Genomic DNA, 19,555 nt, shown 5'->3' on the forward strand with positions numbered 1-19,555 from the left:
CTCTCTCTCACTCTCTCTCTCTCTTTCTCTCTCCCCTTCTCTTTCATTCTCTCTCTATCTCTCTCACCTTCTCTCTTTCACCTCTCTCTCTCCTTCTCTCTCTCACCTTCTCTCTCTCTCACACCTTCTCTCTCTCTCTTTCTCTCTCTCTCCCCACTCTCTCTCACCTTCTCTCTCTCTCACACCTTCTCTCTCTCTCCCCACTCTCTCTCACCTTCTCTCTCTCTCCTTCTCTCTCTCTCACCTTCTCTCTCTCTCCTTCTCTCTCTCTCCTTCTCTATCTCTCTCTCTCCCACCTTCTCTCTCTCTCTCCCCTTCTCTCTCTCTCCTCTCTCTCACCTTCTCTCTCTCTCTCCCCTTCTCTCTCTCTCCTTCTCTCTCTCTCCTTCTCTCTATCTCTCTCACCTTCTTTCTCTCTCTCCCTCTCTCTCTCTTTCTTTTTCTCGCTCGTTCTATTAACAAACACTGGTACGATTTTGTTTGTACAAACCTACAACAGTACCATCATTTTAAGGACTAATGGATGATTTTGTTTTTGTTAGAAAAACTTTATTTCTGCTTAATTACAGAATCTACATTGAATGGTACATAAAGGTGTGGCAATGCTCTTTACTTTTTTTTTTTTTTTTGGACCAGATCAATCTTTTTTTTTTCACTGGCTTGATTCAATCAAGGGCGAATACACAACGTTTTAGTGTAAATTGTCTAAATTGATTGATATTTTAATACATTCTTACATTGTATAGACCAGTGGTTCCCAAAACCTTTTTCCTTAAGGAAACACTTCTTAATTCACGTGGTTGCCTACTAGTTGATTATTCCAGTAGTTGGTGGAACACCTATTCAGGCCTCGTGAAACAATAGGGTTCCGCGTCCGCACAATTCTTTACAAAAAACCAAACAAAAAGGCCAATGACACAATGTATGACAATTTATACCTCAAATACGAAAATAGCAGAACGATTTTCTAGAATCCAAGATGAACGATTGACATCATGTTAAAAACACGATCCGATAGTTATGCTATTATTGTCAAGATCTGAGTAGCCCAGAAGATGGACACTGGTTTTAATTATACATGTGTCTTGTCTCCCTATTGATTCGTAGAGGCAATCTAACGAGTCATTGATTTGCGAAGGGAAAACAAAAAAATCCATTGATGCCAACTAGGAGCGGAGATTATTTCGAATAATTATTTCAGGCTGTCGCAGGGCATTGACTGTATCATGATGGTATTGTTCTCCTTTAGAAACTTCTTTAGTGCAATGGAACTCGCTCTTTATTTAAACAAAAGAGACATAGTTCCCTTTCAGAGCGGTAACATTTTATTGCTTACTTCTTCCAATGCAAATAAGGAATATTGATATCAGTGAAGAAAATGAAAATACAAAATAAATCCTTTTCCCTTTTTAGAAAATACATTTTGTTTTACTGAGTCAGCCAACGAACTCATGTTATTTAGAATATGAGAATCTAAACATATGTTTTAAAATGCAAAGAAAAATGTCCTTGTTAATTTAAGCCACTTACCTTAACTCTATTATTACAGATGCGACAGTCCATCTATTGTTATCTCCCTTACGGTTAATTCTTTCTTATGACGAAATCTCAAAGTGCTTGTCTACAGTGAGTCTACACTCTTGTAACCATAAGCAATCCGTAGTTTTAAAATATACTCTCTTGGTATTATATTATCTCAATGAATCGGCCATTAAAGAGTTCAACTTTCTTTATCTTTTTTAGTACCAAGCAAAAATAAAAATGCTTAAATTAAAAAAATCAAAAAGAACTATTATATATATTTATCTTCCTTTTCTATGAATAAACAAAATTAAATTATTACTACTTTATGGCATTTTACAATTTAAGAGACGATATTTTCCCTTTGCGATTCCTCATGTGGCTAGAGACCTATCCTAGATACACAGCTGCGGTCACAGGTATAGTTGAGCATATGTAATCATACTGTTGCGCTTCCCCCCTTCTTTCTACTTCTGATGAGTACGCCATCTGCAGTCAAGGTCCATTCCTTTAAACTTGCTCTCCAACTGGATCTATTCAGAGTCTCATTTTCCCAACTGTTGGTATCAATTTTGAAGAGCTTCATGCCGCGTTCGCATACATCGGTATTTAGCACTAATAGCCAAAAAAACAACAACAATCTAAATTATGACCAATAGCCAACAGGGCTTTAAAAGGGATATCAGTATTGGAGGCAAAAAATCTAGTAGATGTCAGTAGTTTTAAATACATCGAAGCTATCGTTTCAGATGAAGGAATCAAACCTGAACTACTGGCCAGAATTGTACAGTCCACAGCAGCAATTGAAAATCTAAAAAAAAAAAAAAAAACTGGAATAAGAAAGGTATAGCCCTCGACACTAAAATCAGACTGATTTTGTTGACTGATCATGGTCACAATCTTATATGGTTGCAAATCTTGAATGCTGACTGCAGAAATAGAGAGGAGGATCAATTTTATTCCTTTGCATTTTTCTTCTATTTGTTGAATACAACTTAAAGAGAATTATGTCACTTACAGCTGATTAATATCTCGTTTATATTTAAACTGTAATATTCCTTTATTTCAATAAACTGTTGCAAAAATGAAGCTTATTAGTTAAATCAACACTTTTTTTTACAAAACCAATAATTTGCTTATTTTCTCTCCCCAGATTAAAACATAAGGAAACCTATTTTGTTTTTCCACATTCGCTCATGGAATCTGTTAACCAACTTCAGTGACATTATCCCCCCAAAAAGTTTCGTTTTTATTTCGTCCCAGAGTGCCCAGACTGTCAAAGCTAAAAGCCAGGACGCCATTTTGGTCCGGTACTTAAAGTATCACATTTCTAAACGTACACTAGATGTCGCTCACAGAAATTAACTGTTTGTTTGTTTGCCTACAGTGTGGTGGTGATTACAGAGAGAAGTGTGTGTCTGTGTTTGTTTCTGTATATGTGTGTGTGTGGGGGGGGGGTATGATACGATGACGTAAACTTTTGTTACAATAATTTTCGAATGGGCTGGAAGGTGATTGACAAACACACACTAATTTAATCGTCTGAATATCGTCATTTCTCACCCCCACTGTTTATCATGTGATGAGACTAACAACCTGCATTCAAATAGTGACCAGATATCTTCAGTAAATGTTAATCCCAGTAATCTGCTCATTGTTTATAATGATTCTCAAAATCAGATTTATGTTGTTTTAAACTATAATGATTCTAAAAATAGAAAGAAATGTGCCTCTGTGTGTGTGTGTCGGGGAAAAGGGGGGGCTAAAAAAAAGTAAAAAAAAAAAGCAAACAGAAAGATCAGGAGAGATTTTAAACTAACTAGACACAACTGCCATAACGCTCTGTTGAAAGATTTTTGTTGTCAATTAAATGTTCTAATAAATTTGGTGTTACAATTAATTTTGTGTTTCAAGGGAAACATTTAGAAATGTGATTCTGCAGTACTAACAAGTAACATAATTAAGCTTCAGTATTCTGTACACCAGATACACACAGACAATCTCATTTTTAGTTTTGGTAATAGTTTGAAATAAATCAAAGTACCTAAGACTATTACAGCTAATGTACATGTATAAAACTTTTGTTCTAGTCCAAAAACAAAGTAAAAGCCAAATGTTTCTCATTGCTTTGCTGTCCAGCTGTGAGCCACATATTTTACCTGAGATGAACTCCAATTGGTGACAAGGCAGGGAGACCTAGGTCTCCCGTAGTGCCCTGGTAAGGAACTCTGCTGTTTGGCGTAGTGCCTCATAGCTTCCATACAAACTAGGTGTTCCACTGGATACGTCTTCCCGCAGCTCGCAGAGCTGCGGACACTCTTGCAAGACGTGCGCCACCGTCTCTTCTGATTCCCAGCAGTGTCGGCAACGGGCATCAAAATTTGGCCGGAACCGGGCGAAGTACGCACCTATGGGGCAGTGTCCCGTACGCCACTGCGCTATTGTTGTTTGTTCCGACCTTTTTAGCCTCCACCACGGGTCCTCTCGATTTGGGCGACGCATGTGCTGCCAGACTCCCCTGGCAGTGTTGGAGTCATCCCAGGATTTCAACCATTTTTCATATTTTACCAGACATGTCTAAAGTGGTCGATTTGCGTTCTCTTTCCCTACGTCTGTTCTTGGCAGTAGATTTTCTTTTGGTCTCAAATGTGTATCTCCATCTGTCTTGTTAGGAAGTCGCTTGCTGCCAGGTGCTTTTTTCTATGTCAGTTAAAGCAAGCTGGCACTTATAAAGCGTTTTTGGCGGCACCTCTGTTACGCCGACCACCTTTCCGGTCACCAGAAAGGATTGCCTTTGGCATCCTAAAACTAGAGTGCACTACCAAGTCTGTTTAAAGCTAAATATTCTAGCTTCATTATTTCTGACTTCATTAAAACGTGTTTGCTACTTACAGCGAGTCACGTAATACTGAACAATAAATAAGACCACTGAATATTTCAATAAATGATACATTATATGGTTTTTAATTTTTTCCTTCGGACTTACAGAAACGGCGGAGCACCAACATTCGTATTAGACTATAAATTGTAAGCCATTCCACTATAACTTTGACCTTGATCATTCATTCCGTGGCATATGCTCCTAGGTCGTGGACCGTGGTTACTTATTAATAGATCTATATCTAGACATTTTATGTTTTAAAAAAAAAGAAAACTAGTATTGCTGCTGACACCATGTCTGTGACAAAGTTCTTGCTGCTGACACCAAGTCTGAGTTATTGCTGCTGACACCAAGTCTGTGACAGAGTTCGCCGCCACGTCTCCTCCTGCTTCATAGCAAAAGCGAAGATGTTTCTCTGATTTATTTGTTTGATCACAGCTCGCTTGCAGTGTTGTCAAACTAGTACTTTTTTTGTGTGGCCAGCTGCATGCCAACTTTTAAACGGATGAATCTCTCTCGCTGGTACTTGATTCAATTGGATAGAAACAATGTAAAAATATAACAGTAATAACAATTCAACAAGGTTGTGCTTGAGTGACTATATAATCTAATAATAGATTTGCGGATGTGTTTTGTAATGCTTTGCGGACGTGCCTATGATTAGAAACTTAGACTAAAACTTGTATAGTAATGTCTTTAATCTATAAGATAAGACAAGAAGGAGACTGTGAGTTGCTTAAATAAGATACAGCTTTATTTTGATTAATATGACAATATTAGAATCATTTATAGCGATCAATTTACTCTTATTTGTTTTAAAACAAGAAAAGCGTATTTAAAAGAAATTTAGTATACAATTAATAAACATTCACTCAGAAATTGCTAAACTAAAGTTACTGTGGATTACTGGAAGTATATTTATGTTAATCTATAACATTTCTCTCAAGTTATATGAATACATCAGACGAAGAGATAACTATAGCTTCTCTTTTTCATCAATTAGATCTTATAAGTTCTAAAAACAAATGACAATTACGTATTATCCATGCATTGTTAATTATACACTTAAACTTTAACTAAGTCATTGGTTTTCCTGGTTGATACAGGCATTTCGTAACATAATATAATGGTAACTAGAAGACAGGCCTTAAATAATGGTAACAGGAATAAAAGAGCCAATAGGAATTTATCCTAGCAAATGAAAAAAGAAATGCGTCTTTTTTTCCTTATAAGTATAAGTTCATGTTTTAGTATTTATAAGTTACGGTTCAGTGTTTTGTTTATTATTGCCACTTTATGTTTAGTCTTCAGTCGTGGAGTGTCTCTAAGTTTAGTGATTTTAGCAATGGTTTTACTCTTTTACTCTATTCAATGTGAATATTAATTAAAAAAAAACAAAAAACAAACTCATCTATTAGCTAAAGGAAAGTATTGTATGGAAATTATATTCACAGCCCAGATTTAAAGGTCTACATTCATTTATAAGTTTGTTGCTAAAATCAAAGATATATTTTTTTGAATTAACGTAATGGAAAGTGTTATTGAAAAATAAGAGTCATGCCAATCATCGTCAACTCCTCATCTAGAGCTCTGGACTTAGCAGACTCCATGCTTAACGACACATTTAGTCAGGCTTCACATGCCAACCTCTCACATTTGGTTGAGCTGTTCAATCAGCAGGACAACCTGACCTCAGCTAATGATGGTGCAGACATTTATGATTACGATTATGACGATTCCACGGGTCACCTACCCCTGGATGACCTTGTTCCTAACGCCCTGGGATATGGTCTGACTTTGGTGCTTGGACTGACCGGCAATATTCTGGTTATTGTATCGGTTGCCAGGTAAGACATTACTAATTACATTAGGAATCTAAAAATTCTAGATAAAGTATATTTTTTGGCGGACCCTAAAAGGGGAAAAGACGCTATTAGTTTTGTGTGGCCTGTCTGTCCGTCCATCCCGTTTAGATCTCAGAAACTAGAAGAGAAAATTAAAATCGGACATCATGATATTTTAGATCATTCAAAGTTCTGGTGCAACGGCTACCTTTTATTTGTCTGAAAGCGAAAAATCTAATTTTTTAAAAGAATTATGCAAGCAGTTTTTTCATAAAAATAAACCATTTTTACAACTATTCACTATTAATAGTAACTAACACTGGAGGCTTTTTAGTAAGGGATATCAACACACCATTTCTTTTACACATTTATGCATAATGGTTTTAGATTTTTGGTGAAAATATGTTTTTTTCTTGAGTCTTTGAATAAGAGACTGACCCTTTACAAAACAATTGGATCAATTAAATACTCCTTATAAGACATCAGTTAGGCCAGGTTCACATCTAACTTCACACTCACCTATCCCTTGGTCTGCTGGACCTTTGGGGCACCACACAGGATCTGTCAACCTTCTTTCTCCATTCTTCTCTGTCATTTGCCTTTGATAGAATTTCATTATGATATTCTTTCTGAAAATATTGATACCTGCCTGGGTGGACCACTTCGGGGGCCGATTTTGAGTTTGTGTTTCCACACAAACAGTTTTTGTAACCTTGTTATTTTTAAATATATTTTAATGGTGAATAATTTAACATCTAACATTTTAACATCTAAGAGAGAAAGAATGGTACTTTGTTTTGGTTGAAGTACAGTGGCCTAAAGGGGTTAAATGATCTTTTTAATATCCGGATTAAAACCAAGTCATAGTTCTACAGAATAATACATTTTACTACATCTGTACCTGTGTATCCTATTAACTACTTCTCACATTGATTGATTATCACATTTGCAATTATCAACATTATTTTTTTTTTACTTTTTAATTTTTTTTTTTGTTACATGTTTCCGATTATTAAATTTTAGTTCAAACCTGCCTCAAAATGGCGGGAGACGGAAGTAGGCAGGGTTGAAACAATGTACCATTGAGACGAGCGAGTACCACACAACTAGCCATATTGTTTCACTTTTAAATACAATGCTATTAAACCTATACATATGTCAAAGTCTTTAACCAGATATATTATGTTTTTTTATGGTACTCATTTGTTGTTTCAATGACATCTGAAGTAAAACATTAAGTATTGATCTCTCTTCTTTGAAATTAATGAAAGTGCTTTATATTTCTTTCAGTCTGCGTGTTTTATAAGGTTCCAACTTTTTGCATTTTTAATTCCTATGTCAGTATTTTGTCATTATTACCATTTTTTATTCCGCTATCCATTAATGTTTTAAAGTGTTTTGAAGGTTTGTGACACGCTTATTAGGCCTACTTGACTAAAAGCACACCATACTATTCGATTTTGTTGTCATTGTTGTTGTTTTTTTCCCTGATGACTAGGCAGACGACTTTTTCTTTAGCCTATTATTGGTATCGTTAATAAATCTTTTTTTTTTAGAAATAGACTAGCGTTTTATTTTCTAGATAGGTCAGTGTTATAAGTGTTAGGTCAATTATATTTTGAAATTGTTGGACAAGAAAGTGCACACACACACACACACACACACACACACACACATGTGTGTGAACAAATGTAGGGACATGAAGTAATTTCTCACACGCTGGTTGTCATAGCAACATTTTGTTTTTGATCTTGTTGGAAAAACATTTGTGAAATATTTTTTGCATTTCGATTGCTAGTAATGAATGAGTCGCAGACTGTTGATCAACGCTAGAAAGAAAAAAATGGACGTATTTAAATATTGAGAACTGAAAGAACATGGCCAGTTAAGACAACATGAACAAAAAATTGCACTGTAATGTTTACATTTTGAAATGTGGGAGGTTGTTGTTTTCAACGGAATGGAAAATGATTTACTTTTTGGAATCGACCAATGAACTCTAAGATGTCTACCATCTATCATGAAAGAAACCTGATCCATTCCCTACTCTCCTTGGTGTGTATTCAGTAACTTGTAGAACGCGCAAGTACATTGATGGATAAAGTTTATTCGATTTCGTTATAAAATGTAGAATACCCAGTGAAGAAGTTTATCTAATTTTGCAAGCGAATAAAATTTAATCAAAACATAAACTTTTTGCTTCTGTTATTCCGTATTAGTCATTTTATGAGTACATTTTAATATCAAGTTTGTCTTCATAGTTGACCCTAGCCCTCGGGAAGTTCGTCCCCTGGGGAACCAAACACCTTATTTTAGCTTTCACTTCAGCCAAAGTAGTGCATTTTTTTAAATCATAAATTTGCCTAGTCGTAAGGTATCAACTATCGGAGGGCAGAACATTTTCAGATATATATGATAGAAAGATATATTTTTTAATATATTTTATTTATTTGTCCATCGCCATTACGATCTATTCTTTTCATCCTTTCTATTTTTGAAAATCAAACTAAACAGTTGACTGATATACATAAAATAGACTGAGCTCAATATTCAACCCTTCAATTTAAAGAACAACACGTGAACATTTCAATCATCTCATTTAAATTGTCAAAACTTAATGTCGACAAGAGAATTTAATACAATTATTACATTATCAATGGTACCCTATTGAGAAGACGTTTAGGAAAGCAATAGTTTCCCAGCACAAAGAAGATGTGAATGAGTCAGTAGAAATGGGTCGCTACTGAACGAATACACTCGAGTACTTTAGAAGAGAGTCCATTAAACGACGAAGTCAGTAGACAGTAAACGAGCTATAGATGGAGGGATAGAAGGGAACTGGCCAGGACGGAGTATGTCTGCAGATCTCTTGGCAGTGGAAAGTGTACACTTATAGAGAATTAGATAGATTACAATAGATAGATAGATTACAATAATATTAAACGCAACAGTGGCGTAGCTAGGGTGGGGGGAGGAGAAAGAGAATTTGAAACTACCCCCGGGCTTACACTTGAGGGGGGCCCTAAATGAGTGTCTTTTTACATAAAAAAATTAAATATTACGCAAAATCCAGGGGCCCCCAAAGAGGTCAAGCCCCCCGCGTCTCAAAATTCCTAGCTACGTCCCTGAAACGCAATAATAAGCAAAACAAACCAAAAATTGTCGTAGTACTTGTTAAATGGAATAGTAGCTGTGAGTCGCGTAGGGATAAGTTACTGTATCTCTATCGAAAACTGTAAATTACATAGGGATAAGCTAATGAGTTGCTGTAAATTACAAAAGGATAAGCTAATGAGTTGCTGTAAATTACATAAGGATAAGCTAATGAGTTGCTGTAAATTACAAAAGGATAAGCTAATGAGTTGCTGTAAATTACAAAAGGATAAATTAATGTTTCTCTAGTGATAACTGTAAATTACTTAAGGATAACTTAGGGTTTCACTATTGAGTTATTGTAAACTACTTAAGGATAAGTTAATGTTTCTCTATTGATCTGCTGTGATGCGTTACAATCACTAATTTATACAGCATTCTAAAGTATGAATCTTTGAATTTTCTTTCTTTGTCCTCGAATACTTGAATGGTTAGACGAATCACGTGACCATGTTATTGTCATGTGTAACACACTCTCATCGTAAATTCTAAAATATCTTATTTCCTTTTTTTACATGTTAAATTCTCTCCGTATGACACATGTCATAAAAATTATTGAATGGTCACGATAGCGCTAGAGTTTGCGAATAACTTGGTGTTGGGTGAACAAAAGAAAGATCATTCAAAGCTTTTTATGACTAGAAGAATGGATGAACACTAGAGTTGAGTTGGAATAGAAATAGAATCAAATAACAAAAAAACAAACAATTCCTCTTTTATTAATCTGAAATTGGTCTATAATGTCTGATTCTATTTTATTCTTGTAATGCTTCATTGTTCCAAGGAGTCTTTCCAGTGAGATTTGAACAATTAAGTTAATTTACTAACAGTCTAACTAATGACTTCTGCTTAAGACGGTGCGTACAATGTTCATGGTCTTCTATTTATTTGCTCAACTCTTGACTGAATACAAAGAAACATTGGAGTCGACAGCGGGAATTCCCGCTGAAGCCAAGCTCAAAATAAAAAAGACTTAAGCCAAATTTAATTCTAATAAAATTATAATTTGAAAAAGTTATTACAGCCCTGCAAAATATAGGCCTACATACCTAAGCTGTCCACCCATTTCCCAGTTGTTGTTTTTATTCAGTTCCCAGTTCCCGCCCAGTTTTTTTTTTTTTTACTTTTGAACTCATAAAAAGTTTGCGGGCTAATAGGAAGAATTGTAAAGACGTCCATTATTAGTTAGTAAGAATTAGTTCTAGATCATCTACTTATATAATCAAGGTGTTGATGTGGTGTTGTTAGAAAACTGTTACACAAAATGTAAATGAGCTATTATAAGAAGCGAAGGTCTTTCTTTGTCCTCAATGATGAGAACCTATTATCTGTTCACTTCAAGTAACTGCCGAGTCCAATCATTGCATTAAAAAAGCCGATGACATTCAGGACATGAGTAGGATGCGTATAATTTCAGATTTGTTTGCATTAGCTCGGAATTTCTTTGTCCGCTTTTCTAAATGGCCAGCGGCAATTCTTTGGGATTCATTGACAAGACAAGACGAAAACATGATGGGGAAAAAAGTTTACAAATACAATAAAGAGATAGCATTGCAATAAAAATATATTGAATAATTGAATGATAGAAAAGACAGAGAGAGGAGGGCCGGGGGGGGGGAGATGGAGAGAAAGAGGTAGACAGAGTTAGAAAATGACAAAAGGAGAGGGTGAAAGTTTGAAAGAGATTGATTGAAAGAGAATGGAGTAAGGGATAGTAAAAAGAGAAAGAAAAAGACAGAAAGAAAGAGATAGTGAGAAAAAGAAAGAGATAGGTACCGGTAGGTAAAAGATAGTGAGAAAAAGAAAGAGATAGGTACCGGTAGGTAAAAGATAGTGAAAAAAAGAAAGAGATAGGTACCGGTAGGTAAAAGATAGTGAGAAAAAGAAAGAGATAGGTACCGGTAGGTAAAAGATTGTGAGAAAAAGAAAGAGATAGAGATATGTAGGTAAAAGATAGTGAGAAAAAGAAAGAGATAGAGATATGTAGGTAAAAGATAGTGAGAAAAAGAAAGAGATAGGCACCGGTAGGTAAAAGATTGTGAGAAAAAGAAAGAGATAGGTACCGGTAGGTAAAAGATAGTGAGAAAAAGAAAGAGATAGAGATATGTAGGTAAAAGATAGTGAGAAAAAGAAAGAGATAGAGATAGGAAGGTAAAAGATAGTGAGAAAAAGAAAGAGATAGAGATAGGAAGATAAAAGATAGTGAGAAAAAGAAAGAGATAGAGATATGTAGGTAAAAGATAGTGAGAAAATGAAAGAGATAGAGATATGTAGGTAAAAGATAGTGAGAAAAAGAAAGAGATAGAGATAGGAAGATAAAAGATAGTGAGAAAAAGAAAGAGATAGAGATATGTAGGTAAAAGATAGTGAGAAAATGAAAGAGATAGAGATATGTAGGTAAAAGATAGTGAGAAAAAGAAAGAGATAGAGATATGAAGATAAAAGATAGTGAGAAAAAGAAAGAGATAGAGATATGAAGATAAAAGATAGTGAGAAAAAGAAAGAGATAGAGATATGTAGGTAAAAGATAGTGAGAAAAAGAAAGAGATAGAGATAGGAAGGTAAAAGATAGTGAGAAAAAGAAAGAGATAGAGATAGGAAGATAAAAGATAGTGAGAAAAAGAAAGAGATAGAGATAGGAAGATAAAAGATAGTGAGAAAAAGAAAGAGATAGAGATATGTAGGTAAAAGATAGTGAGAAAATGAAAGAGATAGAGATATGTAGGTAAAAGATAGTGAGAAAAAGAAAGAGATAGAGATAGGAAGATAAAAGATAGTGAGAAAAAGAAAGAGATAGAGATAGGAAGATAAAAGATAGTGAGAAAAAGAAAGAGATAGAGATAGGAAGATAAAAAATAGTGAGAGATAGAGATAGAGATAGGAAGATAAAAGATAGAGATAGAGATAGGAAGATAAAAGATAGTGAGAAAAAGAAAGAGATAGAGATATGTAGGTAAAAGATAGTGAGAAAATGAAAGAGATAGAGATATGTAGGTAAAAGATAGTGAGAAAAAGAGATAGAGATAGGAAGAGATAGAGATATGTAGGTAAAAGATAGTGAGAAAAAGAGATAGAGATAGGAAGATAAAAGATAGTGAGAAAAAGAAAGAGATAGAGATAGGAAGATAAAAGATAGTGAGAAAAAGAAGGAGATAGAGATAGGTAGGTAAAAGATAGTGAGAAAACTACAACATGATTTACCAAAATAGAAACAGTCATTATGAATTTTAAAAAAAAATAGAAAAACCTAGAACGTAGGTGTCTGTCTGTGTGACAAATAAAACAGTAACATTAGACTCAATCATAACAAAACAAACACATTTTTTCTGAAACACAAAGCGGTGTGTGTGTGTGTGTCGTTACGTAAGCCCCCCCCCCACACACACACAATAACCAATGATAGACGTTACTCACAGGGGCGTACCCTCGGTCTGCATCTTGAAATGGGCGTGCATTTCAAATATTAAATATAAATGATATCATTCAGAAAAAGCTGTCCAACCAGGACCTCCCCAGAAACTTCGAGATTTTAGCTCCTTCAAAAATTAATACAAAAGCTAAAATAAACAGAGAAGACTTTAAATCGAAGTTTAATCTACTACTTTTCTTGATTAACACGAAAAACATCTATAATATTAATTTACATTCTAGTACCATTCTCTTTGGAAAATAATAATATTAATAAAAAAAGAAACACTAAAGAGGAAACAAAAAATGAAATTGCTGCCAGGTGTTCCCCCAGTCGTGGATGTGACATCAACAGGATGGTTGAAGACAACTGACCTCATCAATGTTCTGAACATGCCGAGTAAGTCTCGTTGCGTGCACCGTATCTTTTGTAACACGGTCAAGGTAGGCGGCTATGTTTTTCAGAGTCTCTCTGACTCCGCACAAGGAGAACTCTCCATGTGAACCTGTTTCTTTACACATGTTCTCGCGTAATTCCTAACTTATTGTCAGTGGCGTAGCTAGGTCGGGGGAGAGGGGGTCCAAATTTGAAAATCCCTCTTGGGGGGGGGGGGGCGCCAAAAAAGTGTCTGAAATTTGTTTTTACAATAAATATTACGCCATTATCGAATGTCAAAATGCAGGGGCCCCTAATGAGGTCAATACCGCGCATCATTCATACAGAACTTACTCTATTGTTTTCCTTTCAAGTTGGAAGTGTCAACTGAAGAAGTCAAAAGTTCGTATTGATTCTAACAAGGTAGGCGACGACTTGTTCTGAATCTATCATGTCTTGTTCATTCCAGTCTAGCTGCCACTACACTCATCTGATCTATTTGGGCGTTTTAAGTTCTTCCACACTTCCCTGTCTTTGTTTCAACATTTATAGCCTTTTGTGCCACTTTTATTTGTGGCTTTTCAGTTGGGTCCTGCAATGTTCCGAGCTTAGCCAATTCGTCAGCCCTCTTTATTCCGATATGCGGCGGTACATACTGAAAAGTCATCCTTACCTGATGTCGTGAATGCAGGCGCCCCACGCACTCCACTGTTTTTCCCGTGGTTCTGGACGTGTATCTGCAGATCTGTCTATGTCGTATAGGAACGTTAAGAAGTCCACAAGGAGCAGGAAATGTCCTGGTTAGGCCGTCTTCTTTTCGGTCCTCTCTGCAATATAGTTTCTCTACTGCATTTTGAATAGCTTCCATTTCAGCCAGATAGTTGCTTGCTCCTGCACTTGGTCCCACGATGTCATTTTCTGAAGAGCCGGGAAATTGTGCAGTTGTACCATCTGTATACACACAATCTCCCGGTGGGCAATGCAGGGGCGTAACTAGGGATTTGGGGGCCCGGGGGGATTGACCTCTTTGGGGGCCCCTTGCATTTTGACATTCGACATATGACATGAGATAATGTACGCAAATATATATAAGCCCAAAATCAAATTGGTTCAGTATATCAGTAAACTTAAAAAAATAATCATGAAGACTCTTTTAATGAATAATGCCGTTGTTTATTAGTTAAATAATGCACAAGTGACAACTCTCAATTGATATCACTTTACGTCGTTCATTATTTGCAGCAAAGAAATCTATAACAGCATCTACATCGATACTTTCTAGTATTTGTGACTTCACAGACAATAAAGCCATGATAAGCTTTTCTTGCGTCATTGTGCTCCTGAGATAGTTTTTGATGAACTTGAGCTTTGAGAATGATCTCTCACATGACGTAATGGAAGTGGCCTGAGTTAGCGGTATTCGGAGGAGGTTGCAAAGTTTGAGCACACGTAATTACCATATGAAGCCTTTTTCCTAAATATGTCTATTGGTGATTGTATTACTGGTTGAAAAGTGCTCGTGCATCAATGACATCCTTGAAAAAGCGATTTTCCATTTATTTCATCATACAAAAAGGAAAAGTAGCACAGTTTGTCATAAGCGTGTCTTCATCTAACAGGTGTCTTGGTTCAAGAAGAAACCCAAAGGCATCCATTTTCTTTCCAGCCTTTGGAATCTGCCCTTCATCTCCATATGAAATCTGTCCAGCACTTCTGTCGCAACACGTTTGAATTGCAGTTCTGTTGACAGTCCTACATTAGAACTCAACTTCCCATCAAGTCTTTTCTTTCTTCTGGTTATTTTGATTACAGGGAATCCATAGTATTCACTATCTTCTTTTGCTTTTTCGATGGATTGGGTTTTTGTCAGTTTCTCATCATTTTGCAGAAAGCATGAAAGGGTACTAATTTCTTTAGCAGCTTCCCGTATATGCAGTCCAGACTATTGTAGTTTCTTCTGAACTATATTAATTGGGCGCAGGAGCTTTGACCAGAATTCAAGATAGGCAAAAAATTCTTAATTTTCTACTGCATGAAGAAGATTCTGTGCTAATATTATATGGTATTAAGTCATTGTTGGTTGTTTATGTTTTGTGCGAAAGCAAAAGGATTCAGAGCATACAAAAGTGGGAAAGATCCATATCTCGTTATGCTCGAATATAGAAATACTCCGATAAGTAGACTGCCGTATTCACCATCACAACTGCTGACGAGTAGAAGACTCAGGGAATCATTCCAACTGATCCCAAACTATTGAAACCATCGGTAGCTCAAAATGCAGAGACATTACTCAACGAACGACAGATGAAAAGCAAAGTGAAATACGATGCAAAAGCTAGACTACCTAAAGATTATTCTGTCGGAGAGTTCGTCTATGTCAAACATGCCAGAAAGCAGTTGTCATAAAAAAACATTCAGCACCCAGATCTTAAATCATAAAGACAAACGATGGAAAAACATACAGAAGAAATCAACGCTTTTTGAATAAGAGTTTCGATGAAGACATCTCTGGGTACTATGATACCGATGAAGACAATGAACTGCAAACTATTGGAACAAACGAAACAGACAGTTATAGACCAATGTCTAGAGAACTTATTGTGCCAGTCAAGACAACCAGAAGTGGACGAATTGTTAAAGTTCCTAGTAGACAGGGCCGGCCTTAGGCCTCTGCAGCCTATGCGGTCGCAGTGGGACCCGCGCTTTCATAGGCCCCGCGCTAATTCTAAGTATTAAATTAAACCATTATAACGTAAATAAATTAACAGGGTTTTCGCGATCTCCTGATTTTCCAGGACCTCCAGGAAATCTCATGAAAAGGCAAAATATGAGATATAGTCCTGAACTTTTTTTGAATTTATTCAGATCTCCTGAAGAATAGACCAAATTGACATTTTGGGGTGCCTATAAATAAAAAGTGGCATTGCGAGCTTTCATTTGATAAAAATTTATTGTAAAGACGAAAGTAGGCCTATTTTCAAATTCAAAAAAAATAATTTTGATATTATGTTTTTCCCTACACAGACTAGGTCCCGCGCGATCCGTTTCGCATAGGGCCCCGCAAATGCTAGGGCCGGCCCTGCTAGTAGATATCACTCTTAAGAACTTTAAAAGGAAGGGTGTGATAATAACTTCAAAAGGAAGGATGTGCTAATATTATATGATATTACGTCATTGTTTGTTGTTTATGTTTTGTGCGAAAGCAAAAGGATTAGATGGAAATAAAAAAGGGAGTTTCCATTGAATGGAGGAAAGATAAATAGAGGGGTAATAACTCGAGTGTGAAGTTTAATTCTGAAATTATAGACGTCAAACCCGAATAATGGACTATTTTAGCATTGTTAAGAATAACTCTTAGATCTGTTATACTCGATTCTGTAAATTTTGGTTCACGGTTAAGTAGTGTAGCCACACAATTCTCGCCATTTAGATCTATTATTAGTAAAGGTAACAAGATAACTGGAATTCGCTGTATATCATGCAGTTTTATTCGTGGCAACAAAGTTTAAAATGTTAAACTAACTTTAAAAAAAAACTTTGATCTCTGTAGGAAAAAATATTTTTAAAATGTCAACAAAGTCAACGTACTGATAGACCTAGATCTAGGTTTAGTCTTTGTGATAAATTTCATCTATAAATGTTGAAAAAAAAAGACACCTGTTGACACTATTTGTCAATCAAATATATTAATTTATGTATTTACAAATTTATTTCGGACACCCATTTGGGGGCCCCCCCTAGGTGGGGGCCCGGGGGGATTTTAAAATTCTCCCCCCCATCCCCCCCCCCCCTTAGTTACGCCACTGGGGCAATGGTTTTCTTAGTCGTGCTCTATAGAATAATTTTTGTTCATTTATTTACCTCAGGATCTATCAGAGACCCCCGTATCTCATGAGTGAATACCCTGGTAAGAACGAGAGCAGATCTCTCCTAGTAACAGTTATTTTGGTGTAAAACTGAACTTTTGGTAGACAACTGAACCCTTATAGGCGTAATGTATCTTAACTAGTAAAAGTTCAAATAACTTGAATAACTTCCTTTTGTTAACAAACTAAATAACACTTTATTTATAATATAAACAAAATCAAATTAAAATGAGTTCAAATAACTGTAGTAGACTTTAGTAATAATATTCTTTAAAAAAACCTTAACTCACTACATCAACACAACCTTTCAGTCTTCCATGCGGGAGTCGTCTCCCCTAACTAAGACCAAGTGACGACAATGCCACCAATATTGCATCGTTCACAACCAATCGCTAACCTCTTTCCATCGTCACCATATAAACACACATACACACTCCATAACAGAGGATCTCAAGTTTTTATTCAAATTTGTGTGTGTTAATTAATATTCCGCCAGGGGTTACGTTGCCTTAGCAGTCTGGAACTACCACATCTACACCTGACAACATCAACATCCTACAACATCAACTTCCAACCACATCAACATCCTACCACATTAACATCCTACCACATCAACACATGACCACATCAATATCCTAACACATCAACACCCGACCACATCAATTTCCCACCACATCAACACCCGACCACATCAACATCCTACCACATTAACAATTCTACTACATCAACACCCGACCACATCAATATCCCACCACATCAGCATCCTAATCATCCTACCAAATCGACACAAATGCTTTACAATCGACACAGAAGAGAGTAATATTGTGTTATTGTTATTTTTTTTTTTTTAAAAAGTTATAGTCATACACACACTGTCTGAACTAATAAATGAATGATTAAAGCCCACGCAAGGGGATACTTGTCAGCAAAGTGGCGTTAGCTTTCTGGCAACTTAGCTTTCTCTTGTATACGGGAAACGTTTGTATTTCTGTACTGGCCTTGATAAAAACTCATTAATCTTCTCTATATCTCTTTTCCATGGATTTTCTAAAATACTTTTCGTTTTTTAAGAATATTTTAGGCGTTGGAATTACTCAAGGAAATGATACAATTAAAATTATCTCAATCAAAAATTTTAAATCAAATTTCGGCCTACCTAGTTCATAATTTTATAAACAGGTTAGAAAATAGCAGAAGTGAACAGATTTATTCAAAATTGTATCTATTAGTGTGCCCACTTGAAATTATTTGCCTGAAGTTAGTCAAAGCACTGGTACAAGTAAAGTTTCTATTTCAGACCGTGCGATCTTTAACGGCAGATAATGATAGGTCATCTGTTTGTGTGGCCCACGGTTCACGAGGGTGTCATGTAGCCAGCACAACGACCACCCACCTTTACGTTCCCCAACTATTGTCGTGTTCCCATTAGAGCGGGGTAGAATCAGAATCGCATCAAAGGTTCCGAAAACAATAAACCCAGTCTTCACTAGGATTCGATCCAGGGTTCAGAAATCAAGCGCTTTACCGCTCAGCTCAGGTATTAAGAACAAAAACATGTTCTACCGTTATTCTTCCTCCCCCCCCCCCTCACATTTAATGAATCCAACATGATCCCAAATAACAATGAAACAGCAAAAAAAAAAAAAAGGATAACTTTTAGTTTTATAATTAAAACAGAACAAAGGCATCGTCAATGTGTAATAAACAATGAAAGTCCACTCTAATATCTGCTGACTTTGTTCCAGAGAATCTGATTTCTCGTGTTTCCTTTGTTTTCACGTACCTAAAATATATTTTTTTTAAAAAGTAAAATAACCCTTTCAGACCGTCCGATCTATAGGGCGGATGATGAAAAGGTCATCTATTTCTGTAGCCAACATTAAACAACGGTGTCATGTGGCCAGCACAACGACCAACCACCTTTACTCCAGGTTGAAGTAAAAAGTGATGACATCAAGTAGGAAACAAAATATGTGTTTGGGGGAAAAAACACAACAGACAGCCGAGTTTTGCTTTCAACTGACAGAACAGACAGACATCTGATACAGACATTTATTATCTGAAACAGAGAGAACAAACCAGTAGTTTAGATATATATATATACATACTGTGCTTTTTTTGTAAAAAAAAATAGTTGCCGGTACTCAGTGATGGATTGACTAACTTTTAACAACTAATAAATTAATAATAAACGTTAAAATACAAGAAAAGTAATATTTTTTCCACAGATTGAAAAAGGTGTGTACCGACACAAAAAGCACTGTATATATATATATATAGTACAAAAAAATACAGTAAGAAGATGTCGATACATGGGCCTCCACAAAGGGATTGTGTGTCTAGAATTCCAAACGCTCCCTTTAAGGCAAAGAAAGTTTCCTGTAGATGTTCTTCTATCTGGTCAAGCTGCTCGCTCTATGAGCTACATCAACACACCTATTCATTTTATTTTACTTTTATCTAAGAAAAAAATACATTTATAAAGATGAAAAAAAAATTTGCCGCT

General features: G+C 35.9%; 1 protein-coding gene across 1 annotated transcript in view; it reads left to right on the forward strand.

Annotated features, from left to right (window-relative positions):
• Positions 1-5,917: 5,917 nt before the first annotated feature.
• Positions 5,918-19,555, forward strand: part of LOC106063585 (QRFP-like peptide receptor) — a 40,709-nt gene continuing 27,071 nt past the window's right edge. The window contains exon 1 of the mRNA XM_056028347.1: positions 5,918-6,249. Coding sequence (XP_055884322.1) covers positions 5,960-6,249 — 290 coding nt within the window. The 5' untranslated portion in view covers positions 5,918-5,959. The remainder of the gene's footprint in view (positions 6,250-19,555) is intronic.

The sequence above is a fragment of the Biomphalaria glabrata genome, chromosome 5 (assembly GCF_947242115.1).
Source record: "Biomphalaria glabrata chromosome 5, xgBioGlab47.1, whole genome shotgun sequence".
Lineage (NCBI taxonomy): Eukaryota > Metazoa > Mollusca > Gastropoda > Planorbidae > Biomphalaria > Biomphalaria glabrata.